This window comes from Macrotis lagotis, chromosome 1 (assembly GCF_037893015.1).
Source record: "Macrotis lagotis isolate mMagLag1 chromosome 1, bilby.v1.9.chrom.fasta, whole genome shotgun sequence".
Lineage (NCBI taxonomy): Eukaryota > Metazoa > Chordata > Mammalia > Peramelemorphia > Peramelidae > Macrotis > Macrotis lagotis.
Window position 1 is genome coordinate 767,714,812 of NC_133658.1, and position 25,182 is coordinate 767,739,993.

General features: G+C 35.4%; 1 protein-coding gene across 3 annotated transcripts in view; it reads right to left on the reverse strand.

Annotated features, from left to right (window-relative positions):
• CCDC82 (coiled-coil domain containing 82) overlaps positions 1-25,182 on the reverse strand; it is a 71,164-nt gene that overhangs the window by 6,871 nt on the left and 39,111 nt on the right. For all 3 annotated transcript variants that reach the window (XM_074216531.1, XM_074216529.1, XM_074216530.1), the window contains one exon: positions 608-793. In XM_074216531.1, coding sequence (XP_074072632.1) covers positions 608-793 — 186 coding nt within the window. The remainder of the gene's footprint in view (positions 1-607; positions 794-25,182) is intronic.

The following is a 25,182-nucleotide window of genomic DNA, read 5'->3' on the forward strand; positions in this document are numbered from 1 at the left end:
ATCTTTAGGAGGCCATCTATACTTTTTAAAACCACTGGCTATATAACTTTTAGCAAATTTACTAAATTTGAGAGGTTTAAAAAATCAGCAACATGGCCTGAAATTTCTGTATTCCTTTTCATCTTCAGTTCTAGTACTCACTAGATACAAAATTAATTCTATATACCCAAAAGGAGAATGTAGGTGGCAGCAGAACTGGCCTCAGGTACCTCCTTATTCCCAGTCACATGAATTTATCTAAATAGAAAGTAGACATAGGTTAAGTCTTGTACTTTCTCAATAACAGAGAAAGGTGGACTACGCAAGAAGCAAAGACAACATAAATATAAAAGTAAGAAAGTAGAGACCTTGTTCCACTGTCCTTGTCTCTTAAAATTATTTGGTGGAGTGAATGGATGAGATTGTCTAAATTATTATATAAGAGAGAAACACAATGTGCATGGAAAAGGCTTACATGGGAAGAAGAGAAAATAATGAGAGGCAGAGGATAGGGAGAACTATTTTAAACTTTGTTTGCTCTAGTCACTTCCAATTGCTGGCTAGCTGTTAAAGGCTCCTTCCTCAACTGAAAAGGATCACTGTTACAATAACAAAGAATCCAATTTACCTCCTGAATCCAGCCACTCTCTTTTGACTGACTGAAAATTCTTTCCACAGTTTCTTTGACCTGTTCATCTTCAACTTCTTCAGTCTTTGCAATAGAGCAACATTCCTGGTACAGCTTGTATTTGAAATGTTTCAGTTGGTGGTAAATCCTAGTACGATCAGCACAAACTTTGCCAACCTTCAGAACCTAAATTATGAGATAAATGTAGTTATTCTACTAGTGACAGCATTATGTTATATGTACTTATTTTATCTGAACAAATTTTGATAGAATAACTTGATAAAGTAATTTGCTTTGATAATAAACTATAATCATGACAGATTCTAAGGTTGGCTAATCTTGACAAGGTTACTAAAAATCATTACTTTAGCTACTAATGTTACTGTTAAAGGTAGCATAAGAACATGATACACATTCATTAAAAAAGAAAATGCCTGGGTCTCAAGTCTTTTCCACACAAGTTCCAAGACTTTTCCATACAAAATAGAAATAAACAGTTATGTTTTCTAAGTTTTGATTTTTGTCTTGAAAACATTTGGCACTTTTTTGGATTTTCCAATGGATTTCTCAATAGATTTTCTAAATAGCTAAAGGTTTGTTTCAACATTAGGCTAAATTAGTATTTCACTTTTTTAAAAAAAGTATGTAACTTTATTGCAATGCAAATGTTTGAAGGATCAGTGATTTCTTCAATGTTAGATAAAAGTGATAGAAATCCTGCTATTAATAAATTTCACCACAGGAAAAGAGTTTTTAGGGAATTTCTTGGGACCGGGAGCAAGAAGTAAAGTGACTCAATGATTTCAGTGTAAGGAGTGGTAGTATTTGAATCCACATTTCCAATACAAATACTACCTTTGATGTCATATTGTTTCCTATTTTTAAAGTTAGTCAAATTTTATTTTGTATTAGTGTTTTATGGCTAGTTGGAGATTAAGATAATTACACATAGGTAAAGTGTGCTTATTATGGGTATATAAGTTTTTAACAGATCTGTGATTGCATTCTTGGAGCTAATCTGGATCCTCCCTCAGAGTTTGAGGCTCTAAAAAGGTCAAATGACTTGCCCAGAGTGACAAATACAGTGTGTGTGTGTGTGTGTGTATGTAAGTAACTTGTCTTGGACCATTGTCTTCCTAATTCTGAGGGAAGTTCTATTCCTACTCTATGTTGCACTCAGAATTAAATATATTCCACCATGAGGTCTGATAAGGTGGAGTATAATGGACATTATGTCTTTTTTAATGTAGCCCCAAATCATTCTGTTGTTTTGTTTTAGCAGAGGAGGGAGGAAAATGCCTCCTGTAGGGTAGGGTCTTATGGAATCTTGAAGAAAAATCAGGAAAGCTAGGATATAAAAGTGAAGATGGAGGGCACTCCAAGAAAAGAGACAATTCATTCAAAAAGAGACAAAGACAGACAGGAGATGGAGTGTCACATGTGAAGAACCAGTAAGGCATTGGGGCTAGGTCACAGAGCACATGGAAGGTATGAAAGGGGTCAGGTGATAAAGGACTTTAAGTAACAAATGGAGAATTTTCTATTTGATCCTGGATGACATGGTCAGACTTTAGTGTGGGAAGGACAGGTATGGGAAGAGATATAAGGCAGAGAGAACCATGAGAAGAGGTAATGGAGGTCTTTCTATTCAAGGGTAGTAGCTATGGGAATTTGGAGAAGGTGATGTAGTAAAGGTAGAAAAATATTCTCACAAAATACTGGATATATGGAATGAGTTCACGTAGAGTTGAGGATCACATCAAAGTTGGAAGCCAGGTTGGAGCCCTCAATCATAATAGGAAAGGGTTGAATGTGGAAGTGAAGAGAATGACGTGCTTAAAACATTGAGTTTAAGATACTGTAACATCCAATTTGAAATATTCAAAAAGTAGATGATTGATGATCTGGTACTGAAGTTGAGGAGAGAGTAGGGTTTGACGTATAGATGTGAGAATTACCAACATAGAGGTAATAGCTGAACCTGTGGGAGTTGTTTACCAAAAGAAAAAATATAGGGGAAGAAAAATACTAGGATGGAGCCTTGGGGGCACACTCACACATAGTAAATGTGACATGGATCCAGCAAAGGCAAATGAGAAGGAGCAGAAGAATATTAAGAGAATCAGGAGAAAGTACTTTCATGAATGCCCAGGAGGGGGACTATCAAAGGCTACAGATAGGTCAAAAACAATGAAGACCGACAAAAGGCAATTAGATTTGGCAATTAAGAGATCACTTTTGGGGTTTTTAAATTTTCTTTTTAAATTAAATTTTCTTTTTCTAAATAATAAAAATTACTTTTTCTCCCTCTTACATGCCCACTGGAGGGGGCAAGTGAAGAATCAAGACAAAATCTTTGCACAAATACACATGGCCAAGCAAAACAAATTTCCATATATATTTCATTTGCATCCTAAGTCCATAATCTCTCTGGCAGAGGTTAAGTAGAGTGTTTCATCACATGTCCTTTAAAAGCATGATTGATCATTAATCAGAATTCCTAAATCTTTAAGAGTTGTCTTTGCAATGACATTACTCTAGAAATTGTTCTAGTTCTGCTTATTTCTCTCAGAACCAGTTCCTACCAAGTATTTCGAGCTTTCTATGAAATGGTCTTCATCATTTCTTGTGACAGTAGTATTCTATTACATTAATATACCACCCTTTGCCCAGTCACTCCCCTATTCATAGTTACTTCCTTAGTTTCCAGCTCACTGACACCATAAAAAGAGCAGTTACATTTGGGTCCTTTTCCTATATCTTTGATCTCTTTGGGACACAGGTGTGATAGCAGTATTAATAAACTAAAGGGTGTACACATTTAATAACTTTCTAGGCTTAGTTAAAAATTACTTTGCAATAATTTGGAGAGAAAATTTCAATTGCTTGATGAGGATCGTTAAGTTAAAATCCAGTGAGATGGATTTCAGTTCTGCAGGAACTGAAATCCATCTCACTGGATTTTAATCTGAAGACTTTCTTTTGGGGAAAGTCATAAATTTACCCTTTCGCAGTCCTTTAGCACTACTATGTCCTCAGTTCTACTGAATGGAGAAATCCATTCAATACAATCTTTTCAATTTAACTATTTTTGCCTTATCCACCAATTTTTTTCATTGCTCAGGGATATAGTTCTTGTGTCTTATGTGATCTGAATTCATCATTGGACAAGTAATTTCTTACTATGTCCTTATTTACACTGATTGTCAACTCCCTATATGCTGTTTTTATTTTGCCCTTTTTGATCCAAAGGATCTGGATACCATGACAGAAGAGAATTATGATGAAGAAAAAGATGAGAAAATAATAAAAGGTTATTTCTATCTACAATTTTAGTGCTTTTAAGATTTGTAAAGTGTTTTATATATTTCATTTGCTCTTCACATCAACCTTGTGAGGTAGTGTTTTTGTTATACTATATATTTAAAAAAACCTTATTCTCAAAGAGGTCACATGACTTATCCAAGGTGAAAGAGTTAGGAAATATCTGCATTGGGATTTGAAATCATGTCTCCTGAATGTCCCCCCAAAAGCATGCCATTTCACTGATGCTTTGCTCATTCACTTTTAACAGAAAACAAATCAAAACACAAAAAAGCATGTATTCTCAACATATGCATATTTATTTATAAATTATTGCTCTAGACAACACAGTAGGACAATAAGTTGCAGAGAAAGTGTTAACATGCATTTGATAGAGGCTTTTTTTAATCAGAAAGTTTTCTAAATCAATGGATCATAGGTTCAATCCTTGTTCCTATTCCTATACATGTATATGGCTTTAAATTCTGATTATTTTTTACATTTAGTTTCACTGACCAGTATGACTAAAAAATTTTATTTCACAAGAATTGCAGCTTCAGATGGAAGCAGTGGATTGTTGGTTGTGCCTTCTAAATCATTATACTCTTTTTTTCAACCTCTTTACCAATTATGCAGAAGTTTTTCTTGAAATTCAGCTAAAAAAGTCCATATTCATGAATCAGTTATTCTTGAATATAAAATTCAAACATGTTGAATTTTACATTTTTAACATATAGCTTAAAAATACTACTGAAACTATTCATTTGGAATTAATTCATTTATTCAACAAGTATTTATTAAATACCAACTGAGCTGAGTATTAAGTGATAAGGACACACATAATAAATGAAACAATCTTTTTTTTTAAGAACAACAGGGACATATGCATATGCATAAGTAAATAGATGTACAGGATAAATACAAAATAGTTATGTATAAGAGTACTAGACATTACAGGAAAAGCTTCATGTAAATGATGGTCATTGAACTATATCTTGAGAAGCGAGGAATGCTATGAGGCATAAATGAGGAAGAAATATGAATTCTAAATATATCAGAAGATAAGAGTATTATAAGAAACAGAGAGAAGTCCAGTTTCGCCAGACAACAGTGCAGTAGGGGGAGCAATGAACAATGAATCTAAAAAGATAGTCAAGATAAGGTTGTGAAGGGGCTTTAAAATAAAAACAAAAGGAACTATGTTTAATTTTTCAAGCAATAAGAACTCACTGGAGTTGGAGTAGGAAAGTAACATGGTTAGATTTATACTTAAAGAAAATCACTTAGGCAGTAGTAGGAATTATTCACTGAAGTATAGTTCATCTCTTGACTTGAGGCAAAAGAATAATCAGGAGGAGGAGGCTACTGCAATAATCTAAGTGAAAGGTAATAAAGCCTGAACTAAGGTAGCAACTGTATGAGTATAGAAATGAAATCAGATGCAAGGTATGCTTTTGAAGTGGGAAGCATAAGATTTGGGAAGTGATTGTATTTAGAAGTCAAGATTAATGCCAAGTATATGAACCTGGAAGATTAGAAGACTCATGGTATCTTTGACAGAAATAATGAAGTTTGGAGGAACAATTTGGAGGTGGGGCCTTAGACAAAGTGAATTTTAGATGGTTCCAAGGCAACAAGTTTAAAACATCAAATAGACGATTGGTTACACAGGATTGAAGTTTACAGGAGAGATTGTGACTAGATAAATAGATTTGGGAGTCCTAAGAACAGGCAAGATGATTAAATCCATGGAAGCTGATAGGGTCCCCAAGTAATGAGTACATAAAAGAAGAGTTGAAGGCTTAGAGCCTAGGGGATTATCAACAGTAAAATATTATTTGGATGATAAAACAAAGATAATAGGAAAGGAGCAGTTGAAAAGGTAATAGAACTAGAAGAAAGATTAGCAGGAATGTGCTGGTAAAAATTTTAATGAATAGCTGAGGAAAAAAATTCACACGACAAACTTTTAAGGTTTTAAAAAAATCATACTACTTGTTCACTCAGCAAAAATCCATTTTCTATCTTCCTACCGAAATTTCCACATTAGACATGTCTAAAAATATCATGTCTCATTCTGAGTCCATCAGTTCTCTATTGGGGGGGGCAAGGGGAGGAAACATCAATACTCTTCTGGATTCATGGTCGGTCATTAGACACTGATCAGTCCCTAATTCTTTCAAAGTTGCTTGTCTTTACTATATTGTAATTGTAAAAGTTCTTCTGGTTCTGTCCAATTCACACAGTTCATACAAGTCTTCCCAAGTTTCTAAGAAACCATCCCTTTAAACATTTTTTCTTTTTGCAAGGCAATGGGGTTAAGTGGGTTGCCCAAAGCCACACAGCTAGGCAATTATTAAGTGAGGCCGGATTTGAACTCAGGTACTCCTGAATAAAGGGCCGTTGATTAATCCACTGCGCCACCTAGCTGCCCCTCCTTTCAACATTTTTTAAAAGCATTTTTTTTATCATATTTATATAACTTGTTTAGCCCTTCCACAACTTATTGTCATCTCTTCAGATTCTCATTCTTTCACTCTGAAAAATTATAATTTTATATATCATTAGTTTGTTTTGCTTAGGACTATTATCTCCCTTAATCTACCTTTTCCCCTAATTCCTCTTCTTCCCTTTCCCTCTTATTTCTCTGAGTAAAATATATTTCTGTACCCAACTCTTGAGTGTGTGTGTGTGTGTGTGTGTGTGTATACATGCATGTATGTATGTGTTCTTCCCTCCTTGACCAATTTAGGTGACAATGACATTCAAGTTTCAGCTGCTCCTCATACCACTACCTCTTTATTTATAGAGATGCCTACTTGCATACCTTAATTATGTGAGATAATTTTTCCTAATCTTTTCCCCCTTTCCTGTCTTCCCAGTGTATCCCTTTTCCTCTTTCTATTCATTTTTCTCTTAAAATTGTCAAAAACAAAACAGGATCACTCCTAGATCTTGTAGATTAGATTCCCTCTATGCTCCACAGAGGTAGCTAGGTGGTATAGTGGGTAGAATGGCAGGCCTGGAATCAGGGAGATTCATCTTCAAGAATTCAAATCTGGGGGCAGCTAGGTAGCACAGTGGATATAGTACCAGCCCTTGGATTCTAGAGGACCTGAGTTCAAATCCGGCCTCAAATATTTAACAATTGCTTAGCTGTGTGACCTTGGGAAGTCACTTAACCCCATTGCCTTAAATAAAAAAAAAAAAAAGAATTCAAATCTGGTCTCAGAAAATTAATAGCTCTGTGACCCTGAGTAACTCACTTAACCCTTCTTGCTTCAATTTCCTCATCTGTAAAATGAGCATGAGAGGGAAAAAGCAAACCACTCTAGTATCTCTACCAAAAGTGTTGGGATGTAAGGTGTATTCAAGGAAGACTAGTACCTTTTGAATGAGGGCTGCTGAGAGCTTTTCAGAGCTATTTTCTACCTTTTATGTCCACCTGAGTCACCTAACTCTCCCCTGTGGCTCCAAGAAATGGTAGCATGCAGAGTGGCCACCCCTCAGTAACCCGGCTAAACCAGGTTGAGGGTAACCAAGTAGTCTCAAACTCATCGGTGAGTAGTGGGGGTGTCTTCCCCAAGCATGAAGCTGCTGTGGAGCACTTGGTTAGATATCGAAGATGCCAAGGTCATCCACTGCACCTAGAACCATCACCAGTTGTCTTGACTGTCATACCACACTGGATCATGATGTCTTTGGAAGAGAGTGAGGTGGATGACCTTGAGCAGTCCTATCTCACTTAAATCTAATTTACTCATGTATCAAAAGACATCACCCATATTTTTCCATTACTTAAAGTCTTGTGGTGACAGGCAAGTGACGATGCTGCAGGTGCAGCTACCTTTGGGAGCTGTAGTCAAAACCCTGCAGACATGGTAGGCCATGACTATAGGAATATTTTCTCACTGAATGCATCAGTGAAATTCAGCAGCCCCCTGGGTAACTGAGCAGCCATTTTAAGGATCACACTGCTTACCTCCTGATGTGAGGAAGGGGACAAGTGCCCTAAAAGTTGTCCTGATTACCAAGGCAGGTGGGGATCCCACAGTGTAATTGAGTTACAAAAAAAAATGTACAAAAACTTCTTCATAGAAGATTCCACTCACTATTGTGTGCTCTCATAGAAAACGTGAGATTCAATAGACCTGAAAGACCAACAGCTCTTGTTGCAAGAGAACTCAGCAGGTATCACAGCCAAATAGCAGTCCTGAATGAATCAAGGCTGGCAAATGAAGGTCATCTGACTGAAGTCAGAGCCAGATAGACATTTTTTCTGGAGTGGCCACAGTGAAGAGTTTCTGGAGTGGTTGCAGTGAAGAGGAGCACTGTGAAGCTGGGGTAGGTTTTTCAACCAAACTAGTCAACATTCTTGAATGCCTACCAAAAGGAGTGAATGACAATGAAGACCCTTATCCTCAATGTACCAAAAGAAGACAAGCTCATAATTCTGGGTGACTTTAATGCTAGAGTAGGCACAGATTACCAGACATGGCAGGGAGTTCTTGGAAGGAATGGAGTTGGAAACAGAAATAGCAATGGTCACCTTCTACTGAAGACTTGTACATCTCAATATTTTCTCATCACAAACACTGCCTTTGTTTACCTAAATGCAATAAAACTTCCTGGATGCACCTTTGTAGCAAACATTGGTATCTATTAGACTATGTGACTTTAAAGAGGAGAGACAGACAGAATGTGAGCATGACAAAGATAATATGTGGTGCAGAGTGCTGGATTGATTATAGACTCATCCTCTCTGAGCTAAATATTCACATTCAACCAAAGCACTGGCTCCAAGGCAAAATTACTACTAAAAGAATTAATGTCAAGAGATCTGAGTATCTCTCTAAGTGAGAATAGTTTATTGGTAACTTGGAGGGAAAACTGAGCCAACACACAGTTGGCAATAGTGTAGCAGAAAAAGAATGGGGAGCTTTCAGAGCTGTTGTACAGCACTACATTTCTTCATCTGGGCCAGAACATTTACAAATATCAAGACTGGTTTGATGAAAATGATGGGGAAATAGATACTACTAAATGAAAAACAGGAACTCCACAGGATCTACCAGCAGGACAGTTCATCCATTTCTAAGAAAGCAGTACTGAATTAAATCAAATGTAAAGTACAAGGAAAGCTTAGAGAGATGCAGGACTCTTGGCTCAATAAGAAGGCAGATGAAATTTGGTTTTACACAGCAGTAACAAACCAAAATGCTTTTGACACCCTGAAAGCTAGTTATGGGCCAAAGGCTTATGGTACATCTCAACTAGTCAGTGCTGATGGATCCACATTTGATTAACGATAGGGACATGATCCTGGAGATGGGCTGAACACTTCCATAGTGTTCTTAGCAGACCATCATCAATTAATGCAGAAGTCATTGACCATTTATCTCAAGTTGAAATCAATCAGTCTCTAGTAGAAGTTCTATTTGAAGAAGAGGGTTTGGATGTTATTCCATTCCTTTCAAGTGGCAAAGCACCTGGTGCTGATTCTATTCCAGTGGAGATCTACAAAGGGGGGGGGGACTTTTCTCATCCAAAAATTGACTGAAATTTTCCATGCTATATGGCATAAAGAGATTATTCCCCCAAGAATTCAAAGATGCCTCCATTGCCCATCTTCTATAGAGGTAAAGGGAATAGATTGTCCTGTGACTATCACAAGGGTATTTCTCTTTTAGTCATTGCTGGTAACATTCTTGCCAGAATCCTTCTCAATAGGCCGATCCTTCACCTGGAAGATGATCACTTTCCTGAGAGCCAGTGTAGCTTCAGAAATTGTTGAGTAACAGTTGATATGGTTTTTGCTGCCTGACAACTCCAGGAAAAAAAATGTCAGGAATAGAACAGAGGTCTATACACATTTTTAGATCTGGACAAGGCCTTTGATAACGTCAGTTGTGAGGGTTTATGGAAAATTATGCCCAAATTTTGTTGCTCAGAGTTCATCAGAATATCATGATGTCATGTTTGCCACTAATGGAGTGAAACAAGGATGTGTCCTTGCTCCCTTCAGCCATGCTATCAACACCTTCAGTGAGGATGAACATGGTCTCAAGGTCAGCTACTGCACTGATGGCATTCTTTAACTTGAAAAGACTATAAACCAAGACCAAAGTGGAGGGGGTATTGGTGCATGATCTTGTTTGTAGATGACTGTGCATTCCATGCAGCCTCTGAAGCTGAGATACAACAAAGTATGGATTGATTCTTGCTGATTGTGCTCATTTTGATCTAAGAATTAATACCAAGAAACCACAAGGTGCTCCATCAGTCAGCACCAAACCATCCATATGTAGAAACATTGACTATAGCAAATGGAGAAGTTTTAAGTACAATGAACAAGTTCACTTACCTTGGTAGTGTCCTTTCCACAAGGAAGTACATATTAACAATGAGGTTGACACATGCATTGCCAGAGTTAGCTCAGTATTTGGGAGACTCCAAAAGAAAGTGTGGGAGAGAAGAGTAACTATTAGACTAACTGCCAGATTGAAAGTGTACAAAGACATTTTGCTGACCCCATTGCTATATCCTGTGAAACCTGGACAGTCTACCAGTGCCATGTCAGGAAACTGAATCATTTCCATTTATATTGTATTAGGAAGATTCTAAAGATCACCTGGCAGGAAAAGATACCAGACACTGAAGTCCTTTCTTGAGCTAAACTGCCTTGCATTCTAACATTACTGCAGAGAGGGCAACTACAATTGACTGGCCATATTGTCAGAATGCCAGAAGTATATTTGCTAAAAGACCATTCTAAGGAAAATTCAGCAAGCACTCATAAGGGGGTCAGAAGAATTAATACTGGGACACCCTGAAGATCTCTCTTAAGAACTTTAGAACTGACTGTGAAGCATGGTAGACACTAGCACAGGACTATCCAGCATCAGTGTGGGTGCTACACTGCATGAGAAGGGCAGAACTGAAGCAGCTCAAAGGAAACATGATATACCTAAGTTTAGAGAACCCACCCCAGGTGTTCACATGGACTAATTATATCTGACCTGTGGTAGAGCATTTTGAGCTCATATTGGTATGATCAGCCACATTTAGACACAATCATTTGTCTCAAACAGGGTGATATCATTTTGATCTTCCATAATGAAAGACAAGAACCAACCAACCAACCAATCTACCAAGAAAACTCTAAATGGGGTCACAAAAAGTTGGACACAACTGCCCTCTGATCATGACAGGTTTCAGAGGAAACAAAAGTATCTATCATCATAAACTTAGCTCTACTCAATAATAAAGTAATTGAAGAGAATTCTAAAAGACCTGCAATGTAAAATGTCATTCACATCCAGAGAAAGAACTATGTATGCAATCTGAATGCAGATCAAAGCACAATATTTTCACTTAAAATTTTTTGTTTTTCCTTCTCATGTTTTCACCTTTTTGCTCTGAATCTTCTTTCACAGAGTGACTATTTTGGAAAATTGTGTACATCATCCTATATGTATAACAACCTATACCAGGTTACTTGTTATCTTAAGGTGAGGGAAGGGAAGGGTGAAAGGGAAAAAAACTTTACAAAAATGAATTTGAAAATTATCTTTACATATAATTGGAAAAAATAAATATCTATCATCTTTTCCTATTTGAATAGTTTATTCTTGTTTTTTGTCATTCTTTTGTGTTTACTTTTTTGTAATTAAGTTCTGTATTTGAATTTCAAAGTTTCTACAAAGTTTTTGTCTTTTTACCATAGATTAGAAATCCTCCATTAAAAATGCATTTTCACCCTTGTTGAGAGTTATTAGCTAGGTAATGTAGCAGATTGCACAGATAGCTCCTTGACACGTAATTTAATCTTGTTTGCCTCAGTTTCCTCAACTACAAAATAAGCAAAAGAGGAAATGGCAAATCACTACAGTACATTTGCTGAGAAAGCCCCAAATGGGATCATTAATAGTTGGACATGATTGATCAACAACAGAAATGTATTCAGTTTTGTTGGGTAATTTTTTTTTTAGGTTTTTGCAAGGCAAATGGGGTTAAGTGGCTTGCCCAAGGCCAAACAGCTAGGTAATTATTAAGTGTCTGAGACCGGATTTGAACCCAGGTACTCCTGACTCCAGGGCCGGTGCTTTATCCATTGTGCCACCTAGCCACCCCCTGGGTAATTCTTGACTATAAGTCTATGTCGTTTGTCTAAAATCATATTCCAGGATTTCTGATCCTTCACAGCAGTGGTTGCTAACTCTTGGGCTATTTTAAATTACGTGTGGTCCCACAGCAATTGAATTCTTTCTTGTTGGTTGCTTTCAGTATTTTTTTTTTCTTTCACCTGGGACCTCTGGAATTTGGCTATAATGGTGCTGAGAATTTTGCTGTTGTATTTTCTCCAAGGAGTGTTTTTTTTTCAATTTCTACTTTGATCTCTGTTTCTGAGAGACATGTTAAGTCTTTTTAAAAATTTCTTGAAATAGAATGCTCGGGGTGGGGCAGCTAGGTAGCCCAGTGGCTAGAGCACAAGCCCTGAGTTCAAATCTAACCTCAGACACTTAATAACTGCCTAGCTAGGGTGTCCAGGTGGCACAGTGGATAAAGCACCGGCCCTGGAGTCAGGAGTACCTGGGTTCAAATCCGGTCTCAGACACTTAATAATTACCTAGCTGTGTGGCCTTGGGCAAGCCACCTAACCCCATTTGCCTTGCAAAAAAACCTAAAAAAAATAATTGCCTAGCTGTGTGACCTTGGGCAAATCAACTTAACCCCATTGCCTTGCAAAAACTCAAAAAAAAGAATAAAAAGAATAAAGTTAAAGAAACAGAATGCCCAGGTGCTTTTGTGTGCATTCTCTCTCTCCCTCTCTCTGGTCATGGCATTCAGGTAGTCCTATAATTATTTTTTCTCTTTTATTTGACTTCCAAATCAGTTGTTTTTGCTATGAGATACCATGTTTTCTTATATTTTTCCTGTCTCTTGACTTTTTTTTTTTAGATTTTTGCAAGGCAAATGGGGTTAGGTGGCTTGCCCAAGGCCACACAGCTAGGTAGTTATTAAGTGTCTGAGACCGGATTTGAACCCAGGTACTCCTGACTCTAAGGCCGGTGCTTTTTCCACTACGCCACCTAGCCACCCCCGTCTCTTGATTTTTAAAATATATTTCTTATTGTCTCATTGGCTTCTATTTGGTCCAATTTAATTTTATGGGAGTTTTGTACCTTTTGTGCTAAGCTTTAAATTTTCTTTGCAATTCTTTCTTCCAGTGTTCTCATTTCTTTTCCATTTTTTCCTCTATTTAGAAAAAAAAAACCATTTAAATGTTTTAAATTCTTGTTTTATTTCTTCCAGGAAGTTGAAGATTTGTTTGTTTTGGACTCATTCACTTCTCAATTTGTGTCTTGAGCATCTTTGTCACCATAATACTTTCAATAGTAGGATTTTCTTTTTGCTTGGACTTCTAGCTTATTTCCTGAATTGATTTTAGGGTCAGTCTCTGGGTTCTTCTGTACGGAAAGTATAGGCTGGCCTTGTTGCTTCTTCCTGGAATACGGATTGTTGTTTTTTTCCAGGCTCTTGCAGACAATTCAGGGCTGATGACTATTAAGTTTCTAGTGTCCCCAAACTGTTTGATCCAAGGCAAAGTCTAATTGCTGAATGCTGCTAGTTCGTCTTCCAGATTTGGGTCTGAACAACAGTATACTACCACTGGATACGTGGTCCCTCCCTATCAATCAGCTGGCGAGGTCTGCTGGTTCTGAGTGATAGAATTATACCCCTCTTTTTGGTCTGGAATTTCAGCTCTGGCTATTCCTCTGCAGGCCGCATACTAAGAGAAACTGGTACTGAGACCTTCCTCTGCTTCTGAAATCTGAAACACACAATAGTTTTTTATTTCTGAACTTTATCTTTTCTGGATATGCTGCATCAGGCCAGCAACCACTCTTCACACAGGAACATCCTTCAATGCAGTTTCTCTCCTCGGTCTCCAATGTATCTGTGACCTAAAATGTGTACCAGGTGACAAAATTTTCAGCTGGGACCTGTTCTCATACCCTATGCTTGGTACAAAGGTTTGAGTCTGGCCCTTCCTCTTGCCCTTGCCTAGCACAATCTCCCTGAATGCTAGAAAATGCTCCATATGATCCTTGGTTCCTGGGAAGATCCTGTCTCGAGTCTACAGACCTTATAAACTGTTTCCCTGGATCATCCTGGGTTGGAAAAAAGTAAATCACTGTGACATAAAAGAAATCCATCCATGGGATTCATTCTGGTGCATTTTCTAGATCTGTTTGAAAGGCTGTTTTGGGGAGGTATTTTTGCAGGGGAGGATCTTCTTGATAACATCTTGGCTCTGCCAACATCCTGGCTCTGCCTCCTTCACACTTTGTCTAATTTGCATTATTAACATTTTCCCCCACTTCTTTCTTAAATCTAAACAATCCACAAAACAATTTAAACTCTAATATTTTGTGCTTGGTTTTGAGATTTAAATGCTAACATTGAAAATTTAATAATCTACATGCTTTAGAGTTAACTCCAGCATCCCCTGAAGAGGATGATCCTCATAGTCCAGAGAGGATAAAGTATTCAGAAAGAAAGAAAAGTGGAAAGGAAGGGGAAGAAATAAGCTTTTATATGGCACCTCCATTGTGCTAAACACTTTACAAAAATTATCTCTTTTGAAAATAGGTAGTAGACAGTGCAAAAGGCAACAGATAAATCAAGAAAGATGGGTATTGCAAAAAATATCATTAGATATAGCCATTAAGAGATCAGTAGTAGTTTTGGATAAAGATATTTCAGTTGAGTGATGTTATTAGATAGATTGCAAAAGGTTAAGGAGTCAGTAAAAAGAGAGGAACTAGAGATAATGAATATCGACAGTATTTTCTGGGAGTTTGGGCTGATTAAGGGAAGAGATATAATTTCAGAGACTAGTAGTGAAGATTTTTAAGGATGGGAAGCTAAGAAATAGATGTTTTAAATAATTAATCAGAGAAATGTAATTTAACTCTGAGTTTCAAACTTATTCCCAAGCCTGACAAAGATGACAAAAGAAAATGAGAAATGTTAGAGTAACTGTGGGAAAACAGTTGCCCTTTTGTTGGGGATACAAATGGTCCAGTCATTCACAAAAGAATTGGAACTGTACTATCAAAGTTACTAAACTGTATATACTTTTTGATGTATTTATGCCACTACTAGATTCACACTCCAAAAAAGATGAAAGAATAAAAGGACCTATATGTACAAAATATTTTAGTAGCCAAAAATTTGAAACTAAAGAAGTCTATATAGAAATGGCTAAAAGAAATGAAGCTTAAAGAATGGAATGAATATTGTTATCACATAAGAAATGAGAAAAAGGGGGCAGCTATGAGGCACAGTGAATAGAGCGCTGGTCCTGGAGTAAGGAGGACCTGAGTTCAAATCCGGCATCAGACACTTAAAAATTACCTAGCTTTGAGACCTTGGGCAAGTCACTTTTAACCCCATTGTTTTAAAAAAAAGTAATAAGAAAAAGGACAGTTTCGGTGAAAACTGGAAGGATGTCTATCAACTCATATAGAGGAAAGTGAGCATAATTAGGAGAATAATTTATATGATGAAAATATAATAGAGAAAAAACAATTTTGAAAGACTGATAAATTCAATTATAAACTATAAGTTCCAAAATCATGAAGAAGAAACACTACTATTTATTTCCTGACTGAGAGAAACAAACAAAAAACTAACAAGAGAGTAGGGATCCTGGTCATGATTCCAGGGCCAAGAGAAACCCTAATACTTGCAGTTGCAGGAGAGAAGTAAAGACCAGAGCAGTGCTTTATTGGGATAGGCCTGTTATTAATATTAATTTTGTTAGAAATGAATGGGGAGTACTTATTGAAAGAAAATTTGCTAAGTTTGTAACATTTAAAATGGATGGCATTTGTATTTTTCAGCTATTGCATTACTAAGATGTGATGTATAATAATTTTTTAAGAGGATGGGGAGAAATGGGCATATTTGAAGGAAATAGGAAACAATTTTAAACAATTTAAAAAATTGTTTCTAAGTTTTTCAAGAAGATGAATATAAGAATTTTTATAGATTTTTCCCAAAATTTTACATTATTTTGGGGAAAATGTTGACAAAAGTATTTAATAATGGAAATATTTCCAAATATTGACTTTAAAAATGGTTTTACCAAATTATGAGTTTCTATCAAAAGTAATTACTTCCTGTTTTATTTTTTTTGTTATTCAATCATGTTTGATTCTTCTTCATAACCCCAATATCTTGTCAAGAAATTCCAAATAGGGTCAAGAAGAGTCAAGCATTACTGGAAAATGACTGAAATCACAGAGCCTCTACCACAGATCAACTTTCTTTAGAATTGGCCAAATAGAAAAGGAGATGCAAAAACTCATTTAAAGAAAATGCTTAAAAATTAGAACTGGGCAAATGGAAGCTAATGGCTCCATGAGATATCAAGAAACAATAAAACAATGTCAAAAGAATGGGGGGGGGGAGTAGAAGACAAAGTAAGATATTTCATTGGAGGCAACTAACCTGAAAAACACAGAGGAGAGTAATTTAAGAACTATTGGATTACCTGATAGACATGGTTTTTTTAAAAAGAGCCTAGACATATTTTCAAAAAAATTATAAAAGAAAACCCTTCTGACATCTCAGATTCAGAAGATAAAGTAGAAATTGAAAGAATCCACTGATTTCCTACTGAAAGAAATTTCAAAATGAAAACTTCCAGGAATATCAATCAAATTCCAGAGCTTTTAAGTCAAGGAGAAAATACTGCAGGTAACCGTAACCAAAAACAATTCAAATAATATGGGGTCAAAGTCAAGATCACACAAGATTTAGCTTCTATGTTAAAAGAATGGACAGTTTAGAATATCCAGAAGGAAATGTAGTTTTCCTGATTATCTATTTTAATTGGCTGTGATTTTGCTTTTTGCTTTGAGATCATAATTGGTACCCGCACCTTTTTTACTTCAGTTAAAGCATAACAGATTCTGCTCCAGCCCTTTATTTTTTCTATATCATGTGTCTCTCAAATAAAACATATTGTTGGATTCTAGTTTCTAATTCAATCTTCTATACACTTCAATTTTATGGGTTGTTTATTACATTGACAGTTATGATGACTAATTGTATATTTCCCTTTCATCCTGTTTTCTTCTGTTCATCCTTTTCTCTCTTTTTATCCTTTCCCTCATCAAAAAAAAATCTGTTTTGACCACTACCAGCCTTATTTTGCCCTTCCTTTTATCATTTCCTCCACTTTCCTTATCTCTTATCACCTTCCCTTACTATTTTTCTATTGGGTGAAATAGATTTCTGAACCTGAGGATATGTGTGTGTGTGTGTGTGTGTGTGTGTGTGTGTGTGTATACATTTGTATGTGTGTGTGTGTGTATATATATCTATATCTATTTGTATATTCTCTTTTTTTAAGTTGTTTTTTACAAGGCAATGGGGTTAAGTGGCTTGCCCAAGACCACACAGCTAGATAATTAAGTGTCTGAGGCTGTATTTGAACACAAGTACTCCTGACTCCAGGGATGATGCTTTATCCACTGTGCCACCTAGCCGCCCCAATTCTTCTCTTTTTGAATCAATTCTGATATGAGGTTCAAACATTGCCCCTCCTCCCCTTCTCTCCTCCACCTAGATGAACTCTGAGTGCAACTTGAGGCAAATTTTCTCATTGTATTTTATGCTTTTTCTTTGGCTAATGGAAATATATTGTACGTGATTTTACATGTATAATTGATATATTGTTTACCTTCTCAGTGTTCAGGGAGGGGTGGGAGGAAGGGAAAAAATTTAGAACTCAAAATTTTAAAAGAATGTTAAAAAATTTTTTAAAGAAAAAATCATCAACAACTATTTATAATCAACAAATGATTTCTGATATTGTACTATGGTGTTTTCTGTTTTTTTTTTTTTGCCTGATATTGAGAAGTAAATTGCTCTACTGTGATAGTATTATGTCCTCTTCTTTACATTTAACAAAAAAGGAAACAAATAAATAGAAGGAAAAAATATATAAAGATATTGATGGTTACTGAATGGAAATAGAAAGGAGCTTATTTACATATTTCTCAGCTACACAAGGCAGCTTACCAAAAGTGATTAAATTTTAGGACTTAACTTCACATATGCAGAAAAGCAAAAATATTACACATATCCTTTACTGACCACTGTACTATATATATGTATGTGTATATATATATATATATATATATATATATATATATATATATATATATTAAAATCAGTTGAAAACTAAATAATTTAATCATAAGGAATTGTTGGGTCAAAAACATAGATTTAGGGTACAGAATGAGACAAATAATGTGACATATGTGGTATAGAGTCATTATGTGTGTGTTTGTGTGTGTATATATATGTGTATATATATGTATGTACACATACACATTCATACATACAGTCAATGAAAAATTTTGTTTTGCTTGACTAAGAATATTTGTTACAATACATTTGTTTTTCTTTTTCACTGAGGTGAAAGGTGAGTGGAAGAAAAAAATTTATTTTTTCCATTTGAAAAATTTTTTTTAAAAAAGATAAGCAGAGAAGGTTGCAGATGTCACAAATATAGAATGTTGCAGTGCACTCAAATGAGGTTATTGTATTGTTAGTTTTCCGTAATTACTTTGCATTGTTAGAAGAAACCTTTCAGAGAGGAAGTAATCTATAAATATTTGTAAAGTAAACAGAAAACATAGCAATAAAACTTTAAAAAACATTAACAACCATATGAAAAATTATTACAAATGATTAATAAGAGGAAATTAAATTAAAAACAACTGTGGTTTCACTGTATATGTAGCAAATTGACAAAGATAGCAAAATATTTTGACAGTCAAGTTTGGAGGGTTTATGGAAAGATAGTCACATTACCATGTTTTGAAATGCTCCAGTCATGCTGTAAAGCAATTTGGAATTATGTTAAGACAGTGTGACTAAAAATGTTTATACTCTTTGATCCATTCTCTAATACTATTAGGCATGTTTTCCTAAGGAGGTAATAAGAAGAAAGATTTAATATTTAAGAAAATAATTGCAGCAGCATTTTTTTTTTTGCAAAGAACTGCAAATGAAATAGATGTTTACCTACCAGAGAATGGATATAAAGATTGTGGAACTTTATCATAAGAAATGAATGCATAGGGAGGCAAGGAAAGAATTATATGTATTGAGGCAAAACATAAGCAGTACTAGGAAAACAGGATACACAATAACATTTTAAATGTAAAGAACAAAACAAGAAAATAGAATGCTATGTAATAACCATCAAGTTGGTCTGAATAAAGGATATGAAAATATACCTGCTTTCACTTTTTTCAGAGGAAGGCAACTGTTTTGCTTAGCTTTCCTGGCTTGATTTTCCCCTCTTTCAAAAATGTTTGTCATAAGGTACACATATTTGGGAAAGGATATACAAATAAAGTAGATAAACCTAAGATATCAATATTTTTTAAAATGTCACCTTTATATTAAAGGAACATATTCAATATATCTATTTTATTTTTCAAAAATCTATTAGGACATATGCTATTAACATAAGAAAAAAGTCAGTAAACTTAGGATACCTCTTTTTTGTGAGAGAAAAAAATGTATAACACATCATTAAATCTAGTAGTTAAGTACAGTCCCAGGAGACAAACAGCAAATGTTTGTGTAGAGAAAATATTGGTGTATATCAGTTTTTCCCGGTGAAGGTTTTTGGAGGGTTTTTTTTTTTTTTTTTTGGTTTATGTGTTTTAGCAGCATTCACCAAAAAATAATTCATGGTAAAATATTCCCATTCTCCTAAATTTTTCATCAAGAATCCATAAAGCCTTTTCTTAAAAAAATGTATCGCCCCTCTTTTTGTAACCTTTTCCCAATAGATTTTATTTTTCCCAAGGCTTTATTTCATAACATAATGATTCAATTGTTTTTAGATGTTGAAATAAAAAATATGAATCTTTTAAATATATAATCTGTGATTCCACTGATTTAGAAATTAATCAAGTTTTTATTAAGTATCTACATCATGTCAGACATTTTATTAGGTGCTACAGATGTAAAGAGAAAATGCCTGCACTTATGGAGCTTATGTTTTTAAAGGGAGGGGATAAGCCCATAAATCAGCATTATGTGGAACATATACAGAGCAATATGGGGGGGGAGGATACTAGAATTTAGGCAGGTGTAATAATTAGAAGGCTTAAGTTGAGTCTTGAAGTAAATGAAAAAATCTCGAAGGCAAAAATTGAGGAGTGTTGCAAGTACAGCGGACATTCAATGAAAAGGCACAGAAATGGAAGATGGAAGACAAAAATATCCCACGACAAAAAAAAATAGCCAGTTTGGCTGAACTTTATAGTGCTGGACAGAGGTGGAGGGTATATAATAAGTCTATAATGTGATAGCTTTTTAATGTCAAACACAGTAATGTATTTTATTGTGGATATATTTTATAAATGGATCTTACCAGTTGGAGGTTGACAGCAGAATGGTGCTTATCATTTAAGCAGCTGTGTGAGGGACTGATTGGAGAGGGGACACAGGAAGCAAGGAGATTAATTAGAAAGTTGTTGAAATAGGGGTGGCTAGGTGGCACAGTGGATAGAGCACCGGCCCTGGAGTCAGGAGCACCTGAGTTCAAATCTGGCCTCAGACACTTAATAATTACCTAGCTGGCCTTAGGTAAGTCACTTAACCCCATTTTCCTTGCAAAAAAACCCTAGAAAGTTGTTGAAATAGTCTACATGAGGGGTGATGAGAGTCACTGCTTAGTGGTAGCTGTGTAGATGAAGACAAGGGGAAAGATGCAAGATGCTAAAGAGTAAGAAATAATAAGATGTTTCTTATTTGAAAACAGATGTGTAGGGTGAAGATGTCTCCAGCATCTTCTTTTGTAAATCATTTATTGTAAATCTGAGAGAATAGAAAGGTATCTCGACAGATACAGGATAACTAAGATGGGGAAAGATATTAAGATTGTGTGATACAGACTAACAAAGCCATTCCAAAATATCTTCTGCAAGCCATTCCAATATATCTTCTGCAACTTGCTAGCCCACTGAAAATGAAAAGGTAGAAGGAAACAAGAATCTTACTTAATAACCATTGCTCTGGTCTCCAGAGCCAGCCAAGAGGCAATTAAAAGCATGAGGTGATGTGAAGAATAGGATCTGGATATTTTGGGGGAAAAGAAGGATTTTTCCTAAAGATACCTTGCAGTAGGTATGTCTCTGGGTCAAAGCTAGGCTGTAATTCCTCCAAAGGAGTTGTGTAAAGGAAAAAGTTGGAAATCTATACAGAGATGGGGGTGTTAAGGTGACAATGAGTAAAGATGTGATGCCTTTGAACAAGTCTCTTAAATAGTATTTTGGAGAGAGTAGGATATAATCCATCTTTCCATTCTTCTACTGGGTCAGTCAGGAATTCCAAAGAATCATCCTAAGGCTCTGGAGAGTACAAAGCTCACACTCTGGAGACAACATTATGCTTACTTTTGGAAGCAAATAAGAATGGGGCACCTATGCCTTCTTGATTATTCTATCCATTCTGAGTATCGGTCTTTTTCCTTTCTTTGATCTTTACCTTCCCCTTTCCCCAGAACTTTTGTTTACCTTTCTATACCAGCCTTACCTTGTTCTGAAATTTAGCAATATTGAGTTACTTAAAAATATTGTCCCATGCTCTTAATGTTAATTACCTTTGCTTTCATCTGTATATTTCTTATTAAAATTAGTTGGTGATATCTGAATGCATCTCTGTAATTTTAAGAGTTCATCTGGTTCAAGTGAAGCCCAGAGTGGGCAAGTCATTTTTCCCAAGGTCATGCATAAACTCAAATCTTCTGACTCCCATGTCCAGTATTCTTTTCATTATGCTACATTATGCTCTGCCAGTACTCTTTTCACTATGCTTCATATTTGAACTTGCTTACAAGTATAGATATTTTAAAAAGTACTAATAGAAAGGATTTAGGGCTAATTTACCAATGCATGCAAAGTCTCTGTGAACAAGAAAAATTATTAATCTTAACTTAAACTATGGCATTTGGTTATGTTTTTTCCTTAGAGATATATAGTTTTTTTAAATTTTCAAATGAGCTTTCAAAAACATAGTTTGTGAAGTTTAATGAGTAGAAAATGGAAATTATTTTTAGTTTTATTTGAATAAAATATCAACTTTTTTAGAATCATAAATTTTGGAAAAATCCACACTTCAAAACTTCAACACAACTGTGATTTTGTCAGCATGGTTATTCCCTCCAATAATGCAGACTACTGCCTTTTCATGATATGCATCTCACTTCCGTGTTCTCCCAGAAATTTTCTATATATGATTTAACCAAAACAATGAAAGCATCCCTTTTATATCTTTTAACATTCCTTCAGAATCAGTCTAACAATCAGAATGTTGATTAGATATTCCTGGCTTTCAATACATGACTGGCCTAATTCCTTTCCTCATCATACATTTATTACTTGGATGAAATATTTTTTGTCCTAGTTTTATGAGAGTTATTATTGTAAAAATACTGAAGTCTACATATACCCACAAATGCCCTCTAGGTTACCCAAAATTTTGTGTTTTAGAATACTGTTACATTCCATAATTCCTAACCATATATCTTCATAGGAAGAATATTGGCTTTTATAATATGAGTTTTCTGTCATGATTTGGAACCAGAGAAAATGCTTGTACATTTCCCAAATGCATTTCAATCTACTCCCGTTCTCCATTTCATTTCTTGGTTCTGCTCTACTACTTGAACAAGATTCAAGGTGCTGATGGGTCTATCCAACTGTATATGGTAGTCTGGGTAACACAGTCTTAATTCATTTAATCCTAACCTACTGTATGTGTACATAGTATGGTATGGTGTGGTGTGGTAGATAGAAAGTTGGCTTTGAAGTCAGGAAGATCAGGATTCGTGTTCTGCCTCTGATAAATACTGGTAATATAAGTAGGTTCTCTTAATGTCCCAGGAAACTATAAAACTATGTTTTAGGTTACTTCAATAAAACATTAATTAAACTTCTTTTGGAATGTCAGTCAGTCTTTATGTCACCTGAAGCATAAAGTTGGGGAAAAAAAGTCGCATTTATTTTCCCCAGAACAGAATGAAGACAAAAGAAATATCTGCAGTGAGATCAATTGCTTATACTTTGCCAACATTGAGCTTTTCAGGATGTCACTCTTTAACTACTGACCTTTGTTTTATAAATGATTAAATTTTTAAATAAGATGTGCATTTACTACAGAGTTCATGTTTCCAACTTTATTCTCTCAGATAAAGTATCAGATGGGTTGCCTTGAAATAAATCCTTTCAGATCATTTACAACTGAACATAGACAAAAGGATCTCTAACAAAAACATTACCTAGAACAGTGGTTCCAAACCCAAAGATTCATTACAAGCTGTCCAAGAATCCATAGTCAAACCAAGAATTATCATTATGATCTTCATAACTGCCTTTTCTGCATCCAGATTGTCCTATTGTTCACCATATGATTCTGTATCTCACTCCCCAACACTAACACAAAGCTTTACTTCTTACTCCTAAATTCTTGCTAGTTTTGATTATGACATCACCCTAATGAAACTGCTCTCTCCAAAGTTAATGAGTTCTTAGCTGGAGTGTCTGATTATTTTTTTTTCAGTCCTTATCATTTTTGACCTATTATTATACAGCTGACAATGTTGACCACTTTTGCCTCTTTGGACTTCCATGTCACTTACTCTTTTGGTTTTCCTACTTCTTTGACTGCTCTTCAGGTTCCTTTTCTGATTATTACCCAGGCTATGCCTTCTATCATGAGTTTTCTTCAGGATCTTTCTTAAGCCCTGACTCTTTTTACTCTATACTCCCTAAGTAACATCCTTAGTCCCAAAGTTAATAAAAATCTCTCTACTCCTGCCATCTATATATCTGGCCCCAGGCTCTCTTGTCATCTTCAATTATACCTTACTAACTGCCTATTAAACATTTCAAACTGGATGTGCTAGAGAATCTCAAACTCACTATGTTCAAAAATTATCTCCACACCCTCCACCCTAATTCATTCCTCTTTCACTTTCCTGTTGACAACAGAATTTTTTCAATGTTTTAGATATGTAGCCTTCGCATTATCTTCAACTTGTACTGTCCATATATCCAATCACTTTTCAAATATTACTAATTTTCTACCACATTTAAGCCCTTCTCTCTAAGTTATTATCTTAGTCCAGATGATCACTTCTTGCCTAGATAACTGCAAAAGCCTCTTAATTGGTCTCCTGTCTCAAATCTCTACCTTCTTCAGTCCATCCTTTACATTGCTGCCAAAGTCATTTTTCTCAATTGCAGATGACTGTCATTAAATTCCACTGGTTTCCTTTGTCTTTAGAATTAAATAGAACTACCTCTGTCTAGCTTTAACTTAAGCCCTACATAACCAGGTTCCAAATTATTTTCCAGCATCTTAGAACATTACTCTCTTTCTGCAGTCTGTGATCCAGTCAAACTGGTCTTCCTTTCGTTCATCTCCCATCACCATGCCTTTGCATGGGCTATCCTTCATGATGTAAATTCCTCCTTAGCTCTGCATCGGAGTCTTTTTTTTAAGATGCAGCTCAAAGACAACTTTCTACATTTAGTCTTTCTTGATCCCCTTAAATGTTAAAACCTTCTCTTCCAAACCACCTTGTATTTCAAACTTTCCTAGTATTTATTTATTCCATTTATATTTGTCTTCTATCAACATATATACTTGTTGCATTAGAATACAGGTTTCTTGTGAGTAGGAATCATTTATTCATTGTTTCTAGGCCCTAGCACAGTACCTGAAACATAGGAAATGCTTAATAAATATTTATTGATTGATAGGTTACAAGGAATCTCATTACTTAGTATTTCCTTGTACCAATGACACAACTCCAGTACTAATCTTAGTGTACAAACATATCTAAGATCATGGATTAGCTCAACAAGTAACCTATTGAGGGACATGTTATAGTATTCACACAAACACAAATACACACACGTGCATGCGCACACACACACACACATTTTTCTCCCACTTTATTTGTTGATAGTTAAACCAATCTTTCACAATGCTGTAGACTTAACTAAAAAAGCTTTGGTGCACATCATCAGGAGGGAATTCTTTTGCTGGCACCTTACACAAGATATTTTCTATGGCAATGGAAAAGACTGGTAATCTTCTATCTTCACATTTTGCAACTCATTTGGAACTAATAGTATATTTCTTAAAATCAGTATATAATA